The sequence below is a fragment of the Hyperoodon ampullatus genome, assembly GCF_949752795.1.
Source record: "Hyperoodon ampullatus genome assembly, chromosome: 3".
NCBI lineage: Eukaryota > Metazoa > Chordata > Mammalia > Artiodactyla > Ziphiidae > Hyperoodon > Hyperoodon ampullatus.
Genome location: NC_136916.1, coordinates 88,919,886 through 88,941,777, shown reverse-complemented (window position 1 = coordinate 88,941,777; position 21,892 = coordinate 88,919,886). Strand labels below are relative to the sequence as shown.

General features: G+C 39.5%; 1 protein-coding gene across 1 annotated transcript in view; it reads right to left on the bottom strand.

Annotated features, from left to right (window-relative positions):
• The window catches only part of FBN1 (fibrillin 1), a gene marked incomplete at both ends in the record, with an annotated part of 254,926 nt that overhangs the window by 134,984 nt on the left and 98,050 nt on the right, over nucleotides 1–21,892 (bottom strand). Inside the window, 2 exons of the mRNA XM_079700378.1 lie at nucleotides 1,459–1,584; nucleotides 4,987–5,184. Coding sequence (XP_079556504.1) covers nucleotides 1,459–1,584; nucleotides 4,987–5,184 — 324 coding nt within the window. The remainder of the gene's footprint in view (nucleotides 1–1,458; nucleotides 1,585–4,986; nucleotides 5,185–21,892) is intronic.

Sequence of the window (21,892 nt, the reverse complement as noted above, 5' to 3'; positions counted from 1 at the left end):
AAATCAACTATACTCCAATAAAAATTAATTTAAAAAAAAAGAAGTAAATTTTAGCACTGTCTGATGACCTCAGTCAGGGCGCTTAACACACCCAAGACAGTTCCTTAATACATAACAGAAAAGGGTGAAACCAGGTAAGTTCTTTGCCCTTTCAGTATCAACATTCTCTACTTCTAACTTAATGCACAGTATAACTTCTAAATTACATTGGCCTATAGAGAGTCAACTTTATTGTTCGTTGAAACTTAAGAAGCCCTACATCCTTAGAAAGAGCTTAAGTATTTTTCACAGCTACCTCAACTGTTTATAACATGTTCAAGAACATATCATTATAAATTATAGGATGATTAATAACTTAAAAACAACTCTAACCCATAAAGATAATTTTAACACAGTTATTCAGTTTCAGGGCAAGTAGATGTTAAACTTCTTAAATGTAATTCAGATTTAAAGCTGCCTTTTGCATGTATGATATACCCTGGAGATCAACAAAGAAGATTAATGATCCAATTCCTGACAAATGACTTAGAATGAAGTATTCCTCAGTGCTAGGGTTTAGGAATATAGATACAACAGCAACTGCTTTCAACAAAAGTGCTTGCATCTAAATGAAATCTTATATCACCCCAAAGACAATGAGTTGAGAATGAAGGAAAAAGTTTTCTCTGCTAAGCTTGATGAGAGATGTTACCTTAAGAATGCTGTTACATTATTTTCAGACATTACATATATAAGGTACATGAACTCACTAAAGGAAAGAATTCAGTGCTGCCTAGTTACTTCCTGGATGTTTCCCTCTCGTGAAAACAATATTTATTACATTTAGAAGCCAGGGCTCTTTTAGGCAAATAGCAAAAGTGGTGAATATGAACACATTCTCTGTACACACATTTTTAGAAGCTCAATCTATAAACTAAATGCAAATATATAAATTTACCTCAAGTTATTTTTCTGTTTGATTAACATTAAAAGGTTTCCATTTGATAGACAGAAAAGGAAATCCTAAACTTGTACTAGGAGCATAAATATAAGGGTTAATAGATCTCTCCAAAGGGAAAAAAAAATCAAACATACATTTTGACTAGAAAAACAACAGAAGATATGTCATTCTGAATGACATGTAATGATCAAATTTAAATTCATGTGTCTAGAACTATACAAAAACATGTATCTTGAACATTTTAACCCAAATATTGGTTCAAAAATATTTCATGTTTTAATATTTAATTTGATTCAGATGGATCTCTTATTTTGGGTCTATAAAAATGGAAAAAGCTGCAGGCTTTTTCTGGTTCAATAGCAGAAAAGCATATTATTCCCGGTAAGGATATTATCTGTACACATTCACAGGAATGACAAAGACAGAAGGATTTAGGAACAATTTGCAAAAAAGCTTGTCACTGATTTGGGTTTTGCCCGCCCCTCCACCCCTTAACTGCAAAGCATGATATTTCTTACCTTCACATTTTTGTGACACTTCATTAAATTTGTGTCCAGCAGGGCATTTGCACTCAAAAGACCCAACAGTATTAATGCAATTTCCTCCTTGACAGAGCCCAGGGATGGCCTGGCATTCATCCACATCTGTTAGATTTTAGAAGCAAGGGATGGGGCAGGGGGTGGGGGAGGAGAGATTCATATAAAATTCGTTGCAGAAGAAAACATGATAGTTTGCCCACAATTATATTATCACATTTATATCAATGAGCTATTTGTCCATCACAATATTTGGAACATGATGAGAGACACTGTTTCTCACAATTACATTATGCGAAATAAATTATTTGAGTAACATAACTTGGTCAATAGTGTTCTATTGGAAGTCACAAGTATTCTTTATTTTCCTACCTTCCATCTTCCCTCATGCAGAGGAGGATGTTGGTACTAACTTTTGTGAGTTTTATTATGCATGCTGCAAAGTACAAGCATACTATGATAAAAAGATTGACAGTAATAACTAGAGGTATTCAAGAAATGCTGACAATCAAAATGTAACACATTTCTATAATAACACTGTCTTTAAGAGTTGTATGGAGTGATTCAGTTCAAACAGAATTTATTTGAATGAGATCACTCAGACTACACGAGACAGCTAATGCTTTTATACAAATGAGATGGAAAATGTTCACCATAGATTCTGGAGAGTTGTCTTGCACAATAAAAATTAAACAACACAGGAAATTAGGCCAAGAAGTGAGAGCAGAGCAGCTGCCAGAGGGAACCTTCTTAAAGGTAAGTCGGATCCTGTTCCAGCTCAGCTTAATACTTAAGGCCATGCTAAGTCCTAGAGGAGTCTACCTGACCCCTCTACTCTCTGAACTCATCTATCCTCCGCCCTCTCTCACTCCTCTCCATCCACAATAGCTTCCTTGCCATTCCTCAAATACAACAAGGTCGCTCCTGCCTCAGGGTTTTGCAGCGATGGCCCCCTGCCTGGACTACTCTCTGTAGAGCTTATGGTTCACACTGTCCTACCCCTCAGATCTCTGCTCCACTGCAGCAGGGGACCCTCCCAATGCCAGTCTAATAGCAACACCCACCTCGCCCCCCATCACTCACCACCCTTCCTTACTCTGCTTATTTTGCCCCATAGGACCAATCACTAGCTGACCTAATAAATATCTGTTTGCTTTGCTTTGTTCTATAAATCAAATGTTTTCAATACAAGATTCCAGGGAGCAGGTTCTTTGTCTGTTTTGTTCACTGCTGAATCCCCAGCACCTAGGAAATAACTATGGTCCTACATGGAACCCCAAATATTAACCTTCCAGGAACAAAAGTAATCATTCCAGGCTCATTAGAAAGATGTTTATAAAAGTACATGTGTTCTCTCCATCTCTTCATCCATAACACACAAAATTCTGGTTTAATAAGAAACCCCAGGGAGGCAGTCTAACTTTTCTTCCTCTGGGTATTTTTTTTTAGAAATCATACCCTTTAGTTTTACTCTTCAGTGTGAAGTGAGAGAGCAATTGCCAACTGTAAAATCTCTAATAATCTGTGTTTTTGAAACAAGTTGCCATGCAGGAGAGGGGGTACTAACTTAACAACAAAAAGTATCACTTTTGATACTTTGGTACAAAAGTATCACTTACTGTTTTACATAAAATGTCCTGGCTCACAGATGAACGACAATATGTGAGTATAATTAGATTATGTTTTACAGCTGATCTCTATTTTGTCTTACACCAGAATTTTCCATTCTTGCTATGTTCAATATGTTTATTAAAATGTTATTTGAAATTACAATTGGACATAGAAGCAAAACTAGACAGTCTTGCTGATCATGAATTTTGGCCAACAGGAAATATACACGAGGGCACTTCTCCACTGGTCATACATTCCAAGGCTGGAGACAGAATAAGTTCCTTTTTGAACCCATTGCTCACAGCCCCTCACATGTGGCCGAAAGACTAAAAACACAAGCAAGGAAAGGGCACCCCAAGCTGATAACAGACCTTCTCTGAAAAAAACCAACCAAACATGAAGAATTTCATTCTCACAGTGGCAATATAACTGCCACTTTGATTCCATGGGTTTTCACAAATTTTCTTCTTATAAAAAAACTCTTTTTTCTATTGGATGTTGAAGAGTCAGGAAGGAACAGGAAGAAAATGCTGGAAAAGTCCAGGTTGTATGAAATGAATATCAAAGCTAAAGAGAAGCAGTTCTTCCCTCTCTCCCTCTTCATCTCTTCCCCTGAATTCTCTCAGCACCTCAGACTCTGACTAGGACTCATGGGTGGTAGTGGAGTACTCAAAATCTGGCTTTCTGGTCACTCTCTGTGAGTTCATGGGTATTAGCTGACTTCAAACACCATGGCCAAGAATTTTTTCAAAACTCCTTGAGACTTCCCAAGGATGAGAAAAATAAGAAGGCACCAAAGAAAAAGGGGGACAAAACTTACTCTTTATTTTATGAAATTGTACCATTTACCCTTTTGTAATTCTAGGATTTCAAAGTGACTTCTTGCTGCTCCTAACATTCAAAAAGATACATTCAAGGGCATACAAAAGAGCTGCATGTTGTACATAGAAGCCAGGGACCAGGATCAACCGTGTTTATCAGAAATGAAATTTATTGAAGTATAATTTAATGGAGATCCACAGAACTGTGTGATTAAGCTCAAGTTCTGCTTTATTGCATATTATCCTTAGAATTAACATACAGAACAAAATCGAACTAGTATCTATTTGCCTCAGAAAAGCATACCTTGAATTTTCTCTAAGCACTGCAACTTGCTAAAAAAGCACTGAAGATGTCTAAAGGAAACAGATACAGCCTGGGAGTTTTCAGTCCCATCAGTTTAGTGCGGAGCTGCCTCTGTTCACTTCCTCCTATTTCCTGCCAGACATCCAGACAATAAAAGAATTTGTACAGCTGGAAGAACAGGACTAAAAGCCAAAAACAGAGTAAGGGCTTCCATGGGAGGCAGGAGAAGAAGCAAGCAGGCAACATCTGGGGATATTTAAAACTGTGAAACAAATCCTAATTTATTTCTGACTTGTAAAAAAAAAAAACCCAAAAAACAAAAAAAAAACACCCATAATGTAGCATGTAAAATGGAGAGAGGAACAATTTTCCTCAGGTCAACTAAGTACAATCCATGAGACAGAGGAACTCCAGCAATTTCAAATGAAGGGGGAAAAAATTAAGAAAAACAAACTACCTTATTCACAAATTTTGCTTTGTGTTTATACACAGCATTGCTCTAATATATAGCATTGCTCTAAACAGAATCATACCACCCCCGGGAAACATGTTTGGGGTCGGAGGGGGGAACCACTGGCAAGGAAAAATCCAGGGGGACCAGTTGCTGTCTCTGGAGCCACGCTCCTAATGCCTAAGTTGGATATCATGCCGTCAGCGAAATCGTGAAGTTATGCCTCTGACACTGCTTTTCCATTCTCTCCAACTTCACTGGAGAATGGCTCTCCAGAGCAAATAAGATGAATCCATTAATAACTCCATCGGCCCGGGGTTTACCTTGACAAGCTCCTGTGCGGATATTTGGAATGAAGCCGCGGCGACAGGGGTGGGGCTGGGCTGGGCACATCTCACAGGGGTGGCCCCAGGCGCGGCCGACCGTGGCACAGCAGAGTGTTTTTGTACAGACAATCCCGCTGAGCTGTCCCTGGCACATCTGGTTGCTGATCACAGTAAAACACGGGCCTGTCCTGTAATCTGAAAATAAAGAAGGAGAATTCCATGAAAGTCCAGAAAAGCAGGAACTATCATGCGGAAGAACAGCTGGGCCTGTCTTCCTGGACTCCAAGTTGCGAAATGGTCTTCAGGAATAGAACTGCACATCACTGACTCCGTGTGAAGCCTTGGGCAGACCATTCCACCTCTGAGCCCCATTTACCTCACCTACGAAATGAGGATAAAAACACTAGTTCCTATCCACTTTGAAGACACTGTTGTGAGGATCAGATGAGCTAATGGAAAATACTTTACAACCGTGACATGCTATCCAAACATGACATAATAATATTATCTACACATTCATTCACTTAAGTAACTGTATCAGTGACTATTATGAATCAGCCCCTATGCTTGATACAGGTGCTTCAGTGATTCAAAGATCCCAAATCCCTGCCCTCATAGAGTTTACAGTCTATTATTATTTAGGTTGGAGAAAGCAAAGAATTTCAAAACTTGCAACGAGGAAAGTCATGGCACCTTCTTCTCTGGAGTTTCTTGAAAAAGGGAAATGGTTACTTGTTTCTTTTGGATTGGGTCCACCTTATTTCAAATACAAAAAAACAAGCAAACCAAAAAAAAAAAACCCATTCAAAACAAAAAACAACAAGCAGAAAAGTTAGATATGCAAAAGACATCAGGTATTTAAAGAGTGAGGGCACTGATCTGAAATCACTGTATCCCTTGGGCAAAAGGATCATCTTAAAGCAAACAGGGATAAGCCAAGACCACAGGAGAAGTTCCATTTCCAAGTAGTCTCACCAGTACAAAATCTGTCTCCTTTTTTTTTTTTTTTTTTTTTTGAAAAGGGAGAAAGTCAATCTGGATTCGGCAGCCAGCAAACAAGAAAGATTAAGATGTAGTGAGGACCAAAGCCAGGCTGTCCCCAGCCCCGCCGTGGGAGAAATCTGGGCCATAATAACCCTTTCTGTTCTACAGCGGCCTTGGCCGATAAGGGAGACTGGGCCGTGGCAAGACTCGTGGGCTCCTATCCACCACTAGCACCGCATGCTTCCTCGTATCATTTCTGCAAGTGCACAGATAGAGTGCTTCCTATGAGTCTAGGGATGGACTAAATGACCCCGGTAAGTTCCTTTCACCACTGATTCTACAGGTTTATGAAAATCACTGGGTGTGCTAATGAAACCACCGGGCTATACTTTCATTTTGATGTTCTTCTGTCTTTCTCCAAGTAGCTCATGAGTCATGATATGCAATTCGCTAAGGACAACTCTTTATCACAGTACCCACAAGAGTGAACAGGCTGAACCATGACAACATTTGGGCAATAGCTGACTCTTCCCAGCTTGTGTCCCTCTATCCTGTGTATTCCCTCCTCCTGTCTCTCTGTTGCAGTTACAATCCCATCTGCTCCCCATCACTAAATGTTCTTCCTCACTCTCCCTTCTTCCTTGCTGGAATGAGCCAGCCACCTATGGCCAATGGCACTGCCCTAATGCCTGTGCTGGAAGATGAGCCTTCCAAGAAATTCCAAAAACAAAGCTTCACCCAGTCAAGCACAGCAAGAGGATTAGGCCCAAATTACGGCAGCACTTGAGAGATGGACACAATGGTCAAAACGTCAAGTCCTCATCTCCACATCTCCCTCTCTCCATGCCAGGGCTTACCAAAGTGTGCTATGATGGGATGCAAGACGACCTTAGATTGTCTTGTTTTAATAGTCATATATTAATTTTAATTTGAATTATTATTAAAAAGTACAAACCTACCAGACTCATAATTTCATAGATATGTTTGCTATGATGAGAATGAATTAAAAAAACCTTTTAATTCAATTTAAAGAAAAATATTAAGTAAATACTAGTACAGAATATGCAAATAGGCCAAAAATTGTGTAACCGGTACAGAAACACCACCAGCATTATCTTTCCAGAAAACCAACCTTAGACCTTTGCTCTCCTGGTGTCTCTACATTCTCTGGCCCAACTTTCCAGCCCTATCTCCTGATACTTTTTTAGTTTATTATTATCTTTTTACTTTGTTTTTGCATTTTTTTACCCTGATTGCATTTTACTTTTATATTATCAAATTCTAAGTGTATTTTAATATTATTCATAATATGCCAGATCTATTCAAAATCTGCTATTGTCTTCCATAGTTACTGTATTCAAACAAGAATACAAAAATTAAATGCTTGAGCTGTTGAGTAAAATCTCTGCCCTCATTTCATCCTGTCAATAAAGAAAAAGTCACTCAGCACCACGGTGGTGTGCAACTAAGTCGCTCCTAAACACAGTAACTGCCTGGACAAACTCAAATGCTGTAGTCATCATTCTTTCTTTGGCTCAGCTCTTCCAAATAGTACTTAGGGGCATTTATTAAATACTTAGCTGATAGATGGTCTCTTTCATATTATAATTTTTTTAACATCTTTATCAGAGTATAATTGCTTTACAATGGTGTGTTAGTTTCTGCTTTAAAACAAAGTGAATCAGCTATACCTATACATATATCCCCATATCTCCTCCCTCTTGTGTCTCCCTCCCACCCTCCCTATCCCACCCCTATCTCTGATTGGAAAATAACTATTTCAGACAATTAGGAAAAGGCAGTAACATATAAATAAGAAAATAAAAATCACATGTAATTGCACCTAAAGAAAGCCTGATAACATATCAGTTATATTATCCTACATAATTTTACATGTGTGTTTTATTTTTTAATCACTAAATGGGATTTATATCAAATATTCAATTTTGAATCCTGCTGTTTCTTTACTTAACATTGCTGAAAGCATTTTCCCATGTAAATACTATTCTAACACGTGGCTTTAATTGCTGCATAGTTTTCCATCAAGTTATATCATAAATTATTAAATCATTTAATCTCATGCAACAGCCATCAAGATTTTTATGACTACATATATCTTATATTTGAGACTAGAAAGATCACAGCAACATAATCTTTTATTCAAAAAATAAATAAAACCTTCCATGTTAGGTAACGAGGAAGGAAATTTAGGTTTATTTCCTATTTTCCTCTTGACTTACTGAGACAAATGCAAATACTTTAATCAAATAGACTCTTGTTGGTATGCCATTTTTCAATCTTTAAAAAACATAATGGAACATGAATTTTAGTTTGCAGTTTTCAACACTGCTTGGATTTGTTTTTCCTCTTCATTTTGCCAAGATACTCTATGGAATTATCTTACATACAAGGATTGCAAAGATTCCGGGTACATGCAAATACAGTGTTTTGTGAGTGACACCAGCAAAATCAAGGTCCACTAGAAAACGCTAGGAAAATCTGAGTCAGTCCTATCTAACACTGGTTCATGACTTCAGACATAAATTCCTCATCGGAAGGTTTGCATCAGAAGAAAAAATAACCTTTAAGACTTTTCCAGGGTCAACAACTTTTTGCCCTCATTTCAATATGAAACACATGGAATAGAAACAGCACTTGTTAATTCTGACAATATTCATTAGGCATCTCTAGAGCCCATAGGGATCCATCTTTACTAAACACACTAAATATCTGGCAAATAGTTTGAGTATGTGTAACAGAATCTATGGACTTAACACATTTCCACACTAGATCCTTATCACTACAGACAAAGAGAAGAACCAGCTCATTTGACCATGCAGCTTAGTAAGTGGACATAAGTAGATTTGTAGAGTCAAATTTTCAACAAAAATGGCTGATTGTAGAGGGAGAGGCATAATCTGGATGAAACAGAATTGGATCTAAAAATGTTTTGGAAGGTAAATGCTGTATTAACGTGGTTTTCAAATGTCATTCCGATTTGGCAGCATGTGCTTTTTGTCCTGTGCTTCATTTAGATTGCCAAAGTTATGCTGTTTTTAGTCCAATACTCCAACCACAAAAAAAATCTGCCCACACTCCCAATTCCTTACTAATAATCCAATTATTTACAATTATTCCCATAGCACTTACGTGATACTAGGCTAAATTTACATACTCTTTTTCAGACAGTCCCAGCTCTAGACAGGGAATGTGCCTAATTCAATGCTTGGATAATATCTGACTCATTCCCTCAACGTAAATCATTATTCCTCATGCAAATAAAATATCGTATTAAAAACACTTTTTGTTCACAAGTTGCTCTACAATCACTTCCTTATAAGACCTCCATGAACTAGGGCAATAGGCCAAGCCTTTCTAACATTAAAATGCAATTTTAATTGTTTTTAACTGGCTTACTCTAGTGTGGCTGGTTCATGGGAAATTCTGCATCTACATGTTCCCATTATGAGTGGTTAGGCTCAAGGATTGTTCCCCAGTCCCAACAGATTTGGCCTCAAGGCTTGGGATCTAACCAACGTATATCTGCAGCCTCTAATCCTCAGCTCCTTCCCAGCCCTGCAGCTCAGAATGCTGTGACCTGTGGCGTTACTTCACTTTCATTTGCAATCAGACTTCCCCCTGAAGCAAATGCATCATTCACAGAAAAAGAACTGTAGTACAATGAATTCTTGTCACTCCTACCCAGTCACTAAACCACAAACTGCAGGGAAGGCACAAGGATATAATTTTGGGCACTAGGCTCCAATTATTTTAAATCCATCTTTTCATAAGAATTACACACAAAACAATGAGATATCAATTTATCCATGATAGAGAGGGTCACAGCATGCTTCTTCCTTCCAGGTAGTTTAGCCTGGGACACATTAAGCTCCTAACGTGTGGAATTTCAATACAACCTTTTGAGGAAGGAGGTCAGAGAACTTCCAGTCTGAGCTAAATGAAAGCAAAGAAGTTCCATGATTGTAATCAGCCTCATAATTGCTGCTGTTTCTTCTTACTCCAATCATTCTTACCCTTAGGACATAACCAAATCACCTAGGGATGTTTTGCAAAATACTGATGCCTGGGTCTCACCCCTGTCCTCCCATATGCCTCCCTCTTGGAATGTGGTTCAGTAGATGTGGCATGGTGGCTGGGCATCCATATTTTGTAAAAGCCCCCAAAGTGAGTTTGCAAAGTGTTTGCAAGATAGCTGACTGCTCACCTGAAAGTCTAACCTTAGAAATGTGAGACAGCCCATAAGCTGGGATCACTGCCACTCAACATAACTCAGTATCTTTCAACCAGGATAGACATTCTAATCACAACAAAGTAGTATTCATTTCCATAGTATTGATTGACTATGAGGCACTTTATCATGTTCTTTATTAATTATTTTGACCACAAGCTCACTAAACCAAACAACGAATCAAAATTTAAGAAGGCTAAACACCAACTACTCCGCTGTCCTAATAGTCAACGGAATCCACATTTCCAAGCTCTCCCTTCCCAGTGTCACAAAGCACATTTACATACATGGCATCACTCCACTACCATGATCTCCCATTTCCAGCTTCCCTGTCCAGTGTGGGAGCTGGTACTTGAGTAAAATTCCAGGGGGATTCTCCAAGCAGGATCCAAAGACATTGATCAAGCTTACCATCAGTAACACCAAAAGTTAACTCTTAATTTCCTCCAGAATTGCACTACTGCAAACCACGTTGAAATCTTTCCACACAGCCGCTGATATGATGAAATACACAGTACTAAACATTATCTAAGAAGTTTAGGCCAAAAATAGTCAAACCTTAAATCAAGCTTCCTGACCAAGCTTCCAGTCAAGAGGGCATACAGGGATAGAAGAACAAGATAAATAACACCACAAGGAAGCAATCAGAAAACTCAGCCTGTGTGATTTTCAAAGGCAACTGGGCTGAACTTTTCCAAAAGTAAATGACCCCTCATACACAAAAAAAGAAGGTAGAGTTATACTTTTAGATTAAAAAGATATAATAACCAAAACTCAGTTGGACACTTTCAAAAAGAGACAACTGGGGAAATTTTATATGGGCTGGATATTAGACGATATTGTGGAATTACTGTTCTCTTAGACATGATCATGGTATTACAGTTATATATGAGATACCCTTACTGTTTAGAGGTGAAGTGCCATGATGTATGCAATTTAATTTTCAAATCATTTAGCGAAACAGACCATAAATATATATACACAAATATATACACAATATATAATTATCATACATATATAATAATACATACTTATGTAATATGTATTATAAATTATATTGTACATTATATATTATATATAATTAAATATATAATGTATATTAAACATATACAAATTAAATATACATAAATTATATATAATATATAACATGTAGATAACTAGACATATAATATATACATATATTAGTATATTATACACAAATATATGTATATACACATATATACATATGGAGTATTATGTGTATAAAAGTGGGAAAATGTTAAATATTTAGCATACGTAGAAGGTATATGGGTATACTTTATATTATTATTTCAACTTTAATGTAGGTTTGAAATTTTTCGTAGTAAAAGTTCTTGGGGAGGGATAGGAATTCCTTTCAGGGCTACTTTTACTATGCAATAGTGCACCTCCTATTTCATTCAAGCTGTTTTTTTTTTTAATGACACAATAAATTTTGAATCTAATTTCCAATCCATATGTTTCTATAAAATACTGCATGCAAGACTGCCTGTTAAACATGGTCTACACAATGTTATTTGAAGAATATGACCTTTTGGCAAATTTTTCTAAACTACACTATGCAAAATGTTTACTTTAAGCAACTGTATCTGTGGTACAGCTTAATTGTATATAACTAATTTTTTTAAAGCACTTTAGAAATAAAGCATAGGAATAAGCACAACACTATTTCTGTGTTAATGTTTTCCTCTGTCTTTCAACTTCTTTAATTCATAAGTTAAAAGTATTGCCATACAAACTTTAATATAAATATCATTCAAAACTGCAGAAACAAGGACTTCCCTGGTGGCACGGTAGTTAAGAATCCGCCTACCAATGCAGGGGACATGGGTTCTAGCCCTGGTCGGGGAAGATCCCACATGCTGCAGGGCAACTAAGCCCATGAGCCACAACTACTGAGCCTACACTCTAGAGCCTACGTGCCACAACCACTGAAGCCCGCGTGCCTAGAGCTGGTGCTCCACAAGAGAAGCCACCGCAATGAGAAGCCCACACATCACAACGAAGAGTGGACCCCGCTCACTGTAACTAGAGAAAGCCTGCACGTGGCAATGAAGACACAATGCAGCCAAAAATAAATAAATTAATTAATTAAAAAAAAACTGCAGAAACAAGGTAATTTGTTGTATAGCATTTAATCTAACACATAGACTAAGCAATTCACCAAAATCCAAGCCATAGTTCTGCGGACCCGATTTTGTGTGTCAGCAATTCAACTACAGAAAATTATTACCACATTTTATTCTGCTCCATGATGAAGAAAACAGTAAGCAATCTTGTTCACGGAAGAGAATATCTCATTTCCAAATAATCACTTACCTGACATTATTCATCCCCTCACTGTACATCCTACAAGTCATTACTGATTGCCATTTCCCCCCAGAATTATCTCTAAACTACTTTTACTAGAAAAAAACAAAATAGTTAGGGGGTGGATAAAAGTCACATTCTGGTTTAGGTGATATATTTACCATCAAGATAATAAAATCACAGAGAGTGTCTTCATTTTTAATGGTCTGCAAATTCAACTTGAAAGAACCAGCTGGCTCTGATTTATTCACTTTTAAAATGGCTTGTATGAGTGCCACATTAAACCAAACTGCAGTTTCACCACAGAGCATCAGCTATTGAACAGCAAGACAAAAACAATAGTATTATATAACAATTTGATTTATTTGTTCTTTTATATTTTCTTCAAAGCCACGAAGTAGAAAACATTCTCTACCATCCAAAAGCAAGATTAACAACATAAGAGTAAAGGGCCCTATGATCAATGATATTCAATACAAAAATTTCCAGGACCAACATATTCTTAGATCAACTCATATATCTCAAAAGTGCCCTGTAATACTGCTTAAGTTCCAAATATAAGTTCTACGAACAATGGATTAAATTTCCAAAGTATCCTAATAGAATGTTTTATCATTAAAATTGGAAGATTTTTATGATAAATGAGATTTTCATATTTGGAAGGTAAAGGCCTATGTTAGTACAGGGATAATAAAAACAAATTGATTAGAAATATTCCACTGCAAGTTCCATTTATATGAAGTACCTAGAATAGTCAAATTCATAGAGAAAAAGTAGAATGGTGGTTGCCAGGGGCTCGAGGAGGTAAGAGTGAGGAGTTATTGTTTAATGGGTTCAGAGTTTCACTTTGGGAAGATGAAAATGTTCTGGAGATGGATGGTGGTGATGGCTACACACAATGTGAGTGTACTTAAAATGCCGCTGAACCGCACACCTAAAAATGGCTAAAAGAGCAAACTTTATGTATATGTATTTCACCACCATAAAAAAAAATCCCACTGCATAAAATAAAATCAGACATTCTGAGTTCAATGATCAGGTTCAGTGAGTAAAGTTTACAACTGTAAAATGTAATCAGGGATCCTTTATTCATTCAACAAATATTAATTGTGCTATATCAGTGGGCAGCATGGGATAAAGTCCCTGACCACATGGAGTTTAAAACCTGGTTGGGGGGGCTTCCCTGGTGGCTCAGTGGTTGAGAGTCCGCCTGCCGATGCAGGGGACACGGGTTCGTGCCCCAGTCCGGGAAGATTGCACATGCCGCGGAGCAGCTGGGCCCGTGAGCCATGGCCGCTGAGCCTGCACGTCTGGAGCCTGTGCTCCGCAACGGGAGAGGCCACAATAGTGAGAGGCCCGCGTACCGCAAAAAAAAAAAAAAAAAACCTGGTTGGGGGAGGTAGTCAACAAACACAGGTAAATACATTAAAAAGAATTATAGATTTGAGGTTGTGATTTAGTCTACAAATGAAATAAGCATGCTGCCGTGATAAAAAGTAATTGCGGATACCTGACTTGGTAAGGGTTATCAGGGAAGACTTCTTGGAGGAGGTGACATTTAAACTGAGGCCTAAAGGCTGAGAGCAGACCAGCTGTGAAAATGAGAGTAAGCGCTTTCCAGGTTTCAGAGACAGCTGGGAGGTAGCCTGGCTTCTCTAGTAACGAGAGAAGGCCGCTGTGAACAGAGCTGAGGGAGGAAGGGGAATGGGGCACACGGTGAAACTGGAACATTAGGCAGGGACTGGATTACACAGCACAGTCTAGGCCACGGTAAGAGTTTGGATTTGGCTCTAAATTCAACAGGAAGCCACTGAAAACACAATGTGTTAGTTTTAAAGAACTCTGATTAGAAGTTTCAAGAGCGGAAATGAGAAGAAACGTAGTAGTGACTAAAGGAAGGTGGTGGTGTAGAAATGGAGAGAAGCCGACAGGTGGGGGATGTCCTTTAGTCACCCCGCGGGGGTGGCGGGGGGGAGGCGGGGGCAGGACCAACAGAACTGAAAGATGGATTGGATGTGAAGGGTGAGGGAAACTGAAAAGACAAGGACGTCTCCTGGGTTTCTGGCTTCAGTAGCTGGATATACGGCCAGTCACTTACTGAAATGGAGAATCTGAGGGAAGACTAGGCTCTAACTACCAATAACTAGTATAAAAGTTCTTCACATTTTCACAATCAAATCCCCGGTGAAGGACAGGTGATTTGAATCGATGAGGCTGGCTCTGCATAAAACTGTATTCTCTGTCAATCTTAATGCTATCAAAACAAAACCTATGTATAATGAAATTATGTCTTGGTCTGTGTGTTTTAGCTTTTTCGTGAAATTTCTCATCCTTTTCTTCCTCTTTGTGAGCAAGCATTTAGTCGTATCACATTCAGATAGTTACATATATAAATTTTATGGTTGAAATTCATACTTCGAACACGTTTGGCCAAGTCTCACAGAAACCTGAGTGTAAAGTACACACGGCTCAGACCAACAATATGTGACGGAATCCTGGCGTGGTGGGTGGGATTTCCTCCAGGGGAACTTCACTGCTGCTTCTATGAAATGACAGGGCAAGGGAATCCAAGACCACTAGCATTCTAGCTGCCAGCCCTAAGTTCATTCTACAGGAAACAGATACATACCACATTCCAGTGATATTATCAATTCTCAGAGATCTGGTGAAAAACTTAAAGCAAGGACAAAAGTTCAGCCACTTAACCACAACTGAGAAGTGCCTCATATAAATATGGGCTTTCTGTAATACCAAGACAGATAAACGACAGTGAGATAGTTTAGATATACTGGTTGGGAAGTGTTATTTCTAAATTGGCTTTTTACCAAATGTTCATTTGCTTATGGGTATGTGATACATAGGTTGCTTCTCTCCCTCTCCCACCCCTACACTCACACACACACACACACACACACAACAATGAACTATGCTAATATACAATACTATCAAGTAGTTCTCAAGGTGACCCTCCTATTCTCAGAATTTTTCTTTGGAAGAAAATGTCTGATGAATGAAAAATTCCTGAGACTGTTTCCAGCTCGGGGTCTGGCGCTGAACTCAACTGAAGACAGACAAGTTGGAAGAAAGAACAAGCATTACTCAGAACACGTGAGTGAACCGTGTAGAAGACAGGCACTGAAGCTGAGAGAATGGGTGAGGCCGCAGTACCAAAACCCAATCAGTAGGTTTAATTAATCAACAAAAGGAGATTCCTGACAAAAATCTGTGCGTGCTCACATATCAAAATATGGCAGAGACCAAAGACTTAAAAGCATTAGAGCCTCAGAACTGCATTTTTGCTGTTATTTTACAGTCATCCATTTTTAAGATCTATCCCACGGACTGAGAATGTGTCACTAACTGGACGATCATGATGGCCTCTTGGCAGCTTCACTGGTAACATACAAGTTTTGATGTTCTGGGACATTTATATGTTTGTATGTGATAACTGTTTTTACAGCACAGGATAGCAATTCTACAAATATGCATCATGCTCTATGGAAGTATTATAATAATTATGTCCCAGACATCCCAGGTTAATGATCTGAAGAGCTAAATATTAATACTATAATATATAGGCAGATAGGCCAATCTAGTTGTAGCTAAGTTTTGCCTAGTGCAGCCAGTGGGAGAATGCTGTATGGCTCAGAAATTTCCACTCTATAGAACTGGTAAAAAAAATCTAAAGTTGTGCCTGAGACTACGAAGTCTACAACTATTCAATCGTGTCCTGTCTGAACACTAAAGAGGCACTGTGTTACTCTGCTCTTTCTTACCACTTACTAAAGATTTACATCAGCTTGGCCAGACATTGGGGTTTCATCTGAGGCTGCTAGTTAGATACGTGTGGAAAGTGCATATGGTTAGAAAATAATAAGAGACAGCATTAAAAGTGGTTTAACATGCCCCAAGAGGCAAGCCGAACACCACAATTTTCTCCAACTGTGGAAGAAAAAACAACTTGAGCCAGATTTTGGCTCTCTGGATGTATGAACAGGTCTATATTGTATTCCCTTGGATATTTACGAAGCATGTTAACAATAATTAAAATTGAATTTCCAAACCTTTCAGGGTAAAAGTTAGGGATATAATATCCACGACCTTGGAGAGTGTTATAATTCAATCTACATCATATTCACCATCCTGGGATTTAACTACTGATATTCAAAATTCACAACTCCTGCACACAGCAAGTGCTCTTAAGCTCTATGCCCGTGCAAATACCTTCTACTCAAATGCATGTTCCATTTCCGACAATAGTTTTACAGCTAAAACGTAGTGCTGCTGGGTTGTTAGCATTCAAATTTCCTTAGTCTGGGGTTCTTAACTTGAAGATCACACTTGGGACTCAGGAGACCCAAAGGTGCCCTGAAATTGTATGTAAATCACACGTAGCAACATGGTAGACCTGGAGACATGGCAAAGTGAACCTGGTATCTGAGGGCCAGGTCCAAGCAGGCCAATCATATGTTCTCTTCCAGAAATTTGGAAATGGGATGGAGGAGCACTGGTCTTAATCTTTACAGTGGCTGGAACCTCAGGTGATGCTACTCGAGAGCTGTGGGCCAGTATGTACTGGAAGCAGCACAGAGCAGACCATTTACATGGAGTAGGGACCAGGTCTGCAGAGAGGACCAAGGACAGAGATCACCTGGCCCCAGGGAGAGGTGAGAGAGGATTTGGCCCCTGCTCCCAGCCCTCAGAAAAGCCCTGCTGCACCACTGCCCTTGAGTTCCTGGGACACCCTGGTTCCTCATAACAAATCTCCCTTTCTGCATCGTAAGCTAGTTTTGTTGCTTCACCAACCGACTTCACCCAATACAGTGTGTGCATCTGTACCTTTTTCATCAGATTCTTAAAAGTATCAAAAAAGGTAATAAGCCTCTGCACTATTTAATAAAAAGGCATTCATAAGAGTGTGCCACTACTTTGATAACTTGTCCAGATTTATCTGAGTTTTATAAAATATATAACTTTACATTCTCAAAGAAAAGTGAAAATATAAAACCCCTCCCAACACAAGCCCAAACCAAAACCACTTCAGCAAGCTGTCCTCTTGTCTCAATTGTACCTCAAGAGGGGGGCGACAGAGAAACAGATCAACTTGCAGGAAAATTATCACAGACCTACATAAATCGGTAGCTAACTCCTCATAACACACAAAGCTCTAGCTGATTATCCCCAAACGGCAGCAGGCAACTGTTGATGATTTTATCTCACCTGTTTAGGCAGACTACAACACGGGGGTAGAACTGAAAAGGGAGTAAGCCTCAACAGTCAGGAGGCCTGCCTTTCAGTCTCAGCTCAGCAACTAACTTCCTGTGGATCTTGAATCAGACACTCCACCTGTCTGATGGACTTCAAGTGGCTGAGCCATGGACCATTCAGATGCCCTGGTGGCCTTTCAGCTGGCCTGAGTCCGGACAGCAGCAACCAGGTTGGGGAGGGAAGATTGTTTCCATCACCCAAGGAAGGGCAGAGTGTTGAGTAGAAAGATGTGTCTGACAGGAACTCCTTCTTCTACCAGACTTGCTCCTCCTATACTTGTTATTTTGGTGAAGGGTGTCATCATAGCCCAGATTACCCAGTCCACAAACCTGTGTGGGGGGGTGTCACAGAAGCCCTCATACCCCATACTCAACCATCCCCACAAACCCTGCAGACTTTACCATCCCAACAGCTTCTTAATTTGCCCCTCCTCTGTAGCTCAGCTGTCATTGCCTTGCTCTAGATCCCCTTTTCTTCTAACCTGCAGGAGTGAACTTAACTGAAGTTGGAACCTAAGGTGCTTTGCAAAACGGGCCCTACCCAGTTTTGTCTCTTGCCACACCCCTATGTGCAGTCCCTCTCTAGTGACACTGAGCGAAATGTAGTTCCTCAACTCATGGTGCTGTTTCCAATACATATGCCTTTGCAAATGCTGTTCCCTCTGCCTGGAATGCCCTGCCTCCCCTATTTTTCCAGCTAACTGCCCTTCCGGAAGTCTTCCCTGACCACTCTCCTCTTCCTCCCTCTGTGGCACCAATTAAACTCCATAGTAATTGCTGACTTATATAACTACCTCTTATCAGACTGTGAGCCTTAAGGACAAATATTTTATCTCATTAAACTTTGTATCCCCAGGGCCTAGACTAGTTTCTGGGTCCGTAACAAGCATGCGAGTACTTTTAAATGGATAAATATGGAAAATTCCATATCTTCCAAGTTATTCTGAATCCATAATCATTTACACTTTCATCCCCTTTGCCCAAGCTATAATTTGCTACGCGTGATTCCCTGAATCTATCACATTTGATTTGCACCCTAAGTCTCAAATTATCAATGTGACAGTGAGCCATTACCCTTTAAATCAGTTTCTTCTATGGCCTGGGCTTGCATGAGTAATAAATCAAACCATGTACACAAAATACCTACCAGAGGTCCTAGTTCTTCTACTTTTCCCTTTCTCCCACACAGAACATGGTTACAAACTGCTGATCTCTTCAGCTACTCTTAAAAACAGATAATGCGGGCTTCCCTGGTGGCAGGGTGGTTGAGAGTCTGCCTGCCGATGCACGGGACACAGGTTCGTGCCCCGGTCTAGGAAGATCCCACATGCTGCGGAGTGGCTAGGCCCGTGAGCCATGGCCACTGAGCCTGCGCGTCCGGAGCCTGTGCTCCACAACGGGAGAGGCCACAACAGTGAGAGGCCCGCATACCGCCAAAAAAAAAAAATAATAATGCCGCTGATGCACAGATGACAGGACATATACCTTTTAATCTGTTTCTGTTTTGAAGAGCTGATAGATTTGTTTTAAGTCATCTCTACTCTCTTGCTTGGCCCCCTCTCTTGAACAATTGCTGGGATTTGCAAAATAGAGCAAAAGGAAAGGCTGACGTGCAGATCAGGTCCAAGCCTGGATTCGTGAAGCCCTGCCCAGTGCATGTTAAAAGGCACAGGTGGACAGCTGATCCAGCCCCATCCACAATCACTTTCTCCTTAGCCACCTTCCAGCTAGTAGTGGACATGTGCCCAGGTCTGGTCAAGAAGATGCAAGAGGAGGCCTACAGGGTGGAGAGTCAAAGAAAGCTTTTCATTCTCTGATAAAATGAGACACACTCATCTGGACTGCCCCCTTGTCCCTTATCCTTTTCACCCTTTTAGAAAGATGTGATGCTGTAAGTCCATGAGCCAGCTTGCAATCATGAGGACAAAAGTCCATACACTAAGGGAGGTAAAGCAGAAAGAAAAAAAGAGCATTTGATGACATTTTTGATACCTCCAAATCCATTTGTGACATAAGAAAAATTAACCCCTAATTTGTTTAAGCCACCTTGGTTAGGTTTTCTATTACTTCATACAAACTCATTTCTCACTGAGACACCAAGTACATAGATTTTGTTGTCATTCAACATATATATAAGCGAATGATCCAAGAATAGATATTGCATTCTTCGAATTTTTATGTAGCATGTATTTTAAAGATTGAGAGCAAAAAAGACTAAGCAAAGCAGGTCAAGTGCGTAAATAAATTTCACCCAAATTCAAAAGAGAATTCCAGATATTATTCCTTCATGAACTCATATTCTAAAAATCAACTTAATTTTCCTTCCTGGCAACTGGATAAGGTGTCTAGCATTGGGACATGAGTAGCCTCTGCTAACCTGCCTTAATACTCTGCTCTCTGATGTACACACATTTTAAATTAATCAACAGAGAAATGGTCATATGCATCATCACCATCACAAGAGTTACTGCCAACTCTCATTGGTAAAATACATTCCATTTTTTTTTATATAAGCTCACTGATACCTCTGTTTGAAAAGACCATGATTCTCTATCCTATTTTCCTAACAGTTGAGGGTTTTTTTGTTTGTTTGTTTTTGCGGTACGCGGGCCTCTCACTGCTGTGGCCTCTCCCGTTGCGGAGCACAGGCTCCGGACGCGCAGGCTCAGCGGCCACGGCTCACGGGCCCAGCCGCTCCGCGGCATGTGGGATCTTCCCAGACCGGGGCATGAACCCGTATCCCCTGCAACGGCAGGCGGACTCTCAACCACTGCGCCACCAGGGAAGCCCTGCTGAGGTATTTTTAAAGTGATGTCCCCCATATACATCCCTTAACTGAAAATAAGGACCACTATCCCCTCCCCCAGGTTCCCAATTGATATATGTGTTCAATTTGTTACCATAACAATCATAAACAAATACAGTGGACATCTGGAACTAATGGAATTCTGGAGCTATTCCCAAACAGTGGCAATTTCAAACTATATGTCAATAAGAATGTACTGAACAGAAAGCAAAGAACTATGTAAATGCCGAGGAGGTTGGTGGGTCCGGAGAGGCTGGAAGGTAGTTATTGCCTTTGCATTAACAGGGGGAATTAGCCTTGAAATAGGGTAACAGTGCTAATACTTTATGCAGACACAGATGGTCTATACAACCAATAAAAATGAATTCTTAGCTTCATAATCTGTTGTTTTGTCTCAGAGTAGGGGAAGGGAAAGGGTGGTACATAAACTTTTATCACACTTCCTTTTCCACTCTCCTCCCCTCATTCCTGTGTGAGTGGAACTGGTTTTTGTCTGTTTGTTTGTTTGTTTGTTCTTAATCCCGGTTGTTAATTTGAAAAGATTCATCCAGACCTTGGAAAACTTCCTAATGACAAGTCTGATTTGAGAGAAATGCTTAGCCCTTTAACACAGGAAATTCCATAATTATGAGCTGGTGTGCTTCAAAAATTTATGTATAAGATGAGTACTGGAACCTCTCATTTTAGAATTGGAAAGAAACGTATAGAAGAAGGAAAAGAAATCAAACATTTACAGAGCATTGTGCTGGCTACTTTTACCTGCGGTCTCACCCAATTCTCACAAGTCTCTGAAAGAGATTCCCGCCCCATTTTATAGAAGAGGAAACTGAGGCTCAGAGTAAAGAAAATTGCCCAAGGCTATAAAAATGTTAAGTGGCAGAATGAAAATTCTAATGTTGGTATTTCTGATTCTAAAATCCGTGCTTTTCTCACTATACTACTTTGCCTTTCTCAAAAAGATCATATAATTTATACAAGGGTAAATTAAAACTCAGAGAGGTGAAGTAATTTTTCAATGTCATAAAATAAATTGATGGCAGATGGAATTAGAACTTCGATCTCTCATATCTTAGATCAGGCCCTGTCTGTTACTTCATACCTCCTCTTAGGTCTCATTTTTTTTTTGTCTTCATGTACCCCAGGATTAAATCACAACGCTTGAGATTAAAGCAGTGTTTGTATCAGTGTCTGTATCCCACTTCCCATACTCTTAAATTCTGAGTTATATTTAAACCCTCAGGGTGGTGTTGAGGTGTTTGCATGAAATGC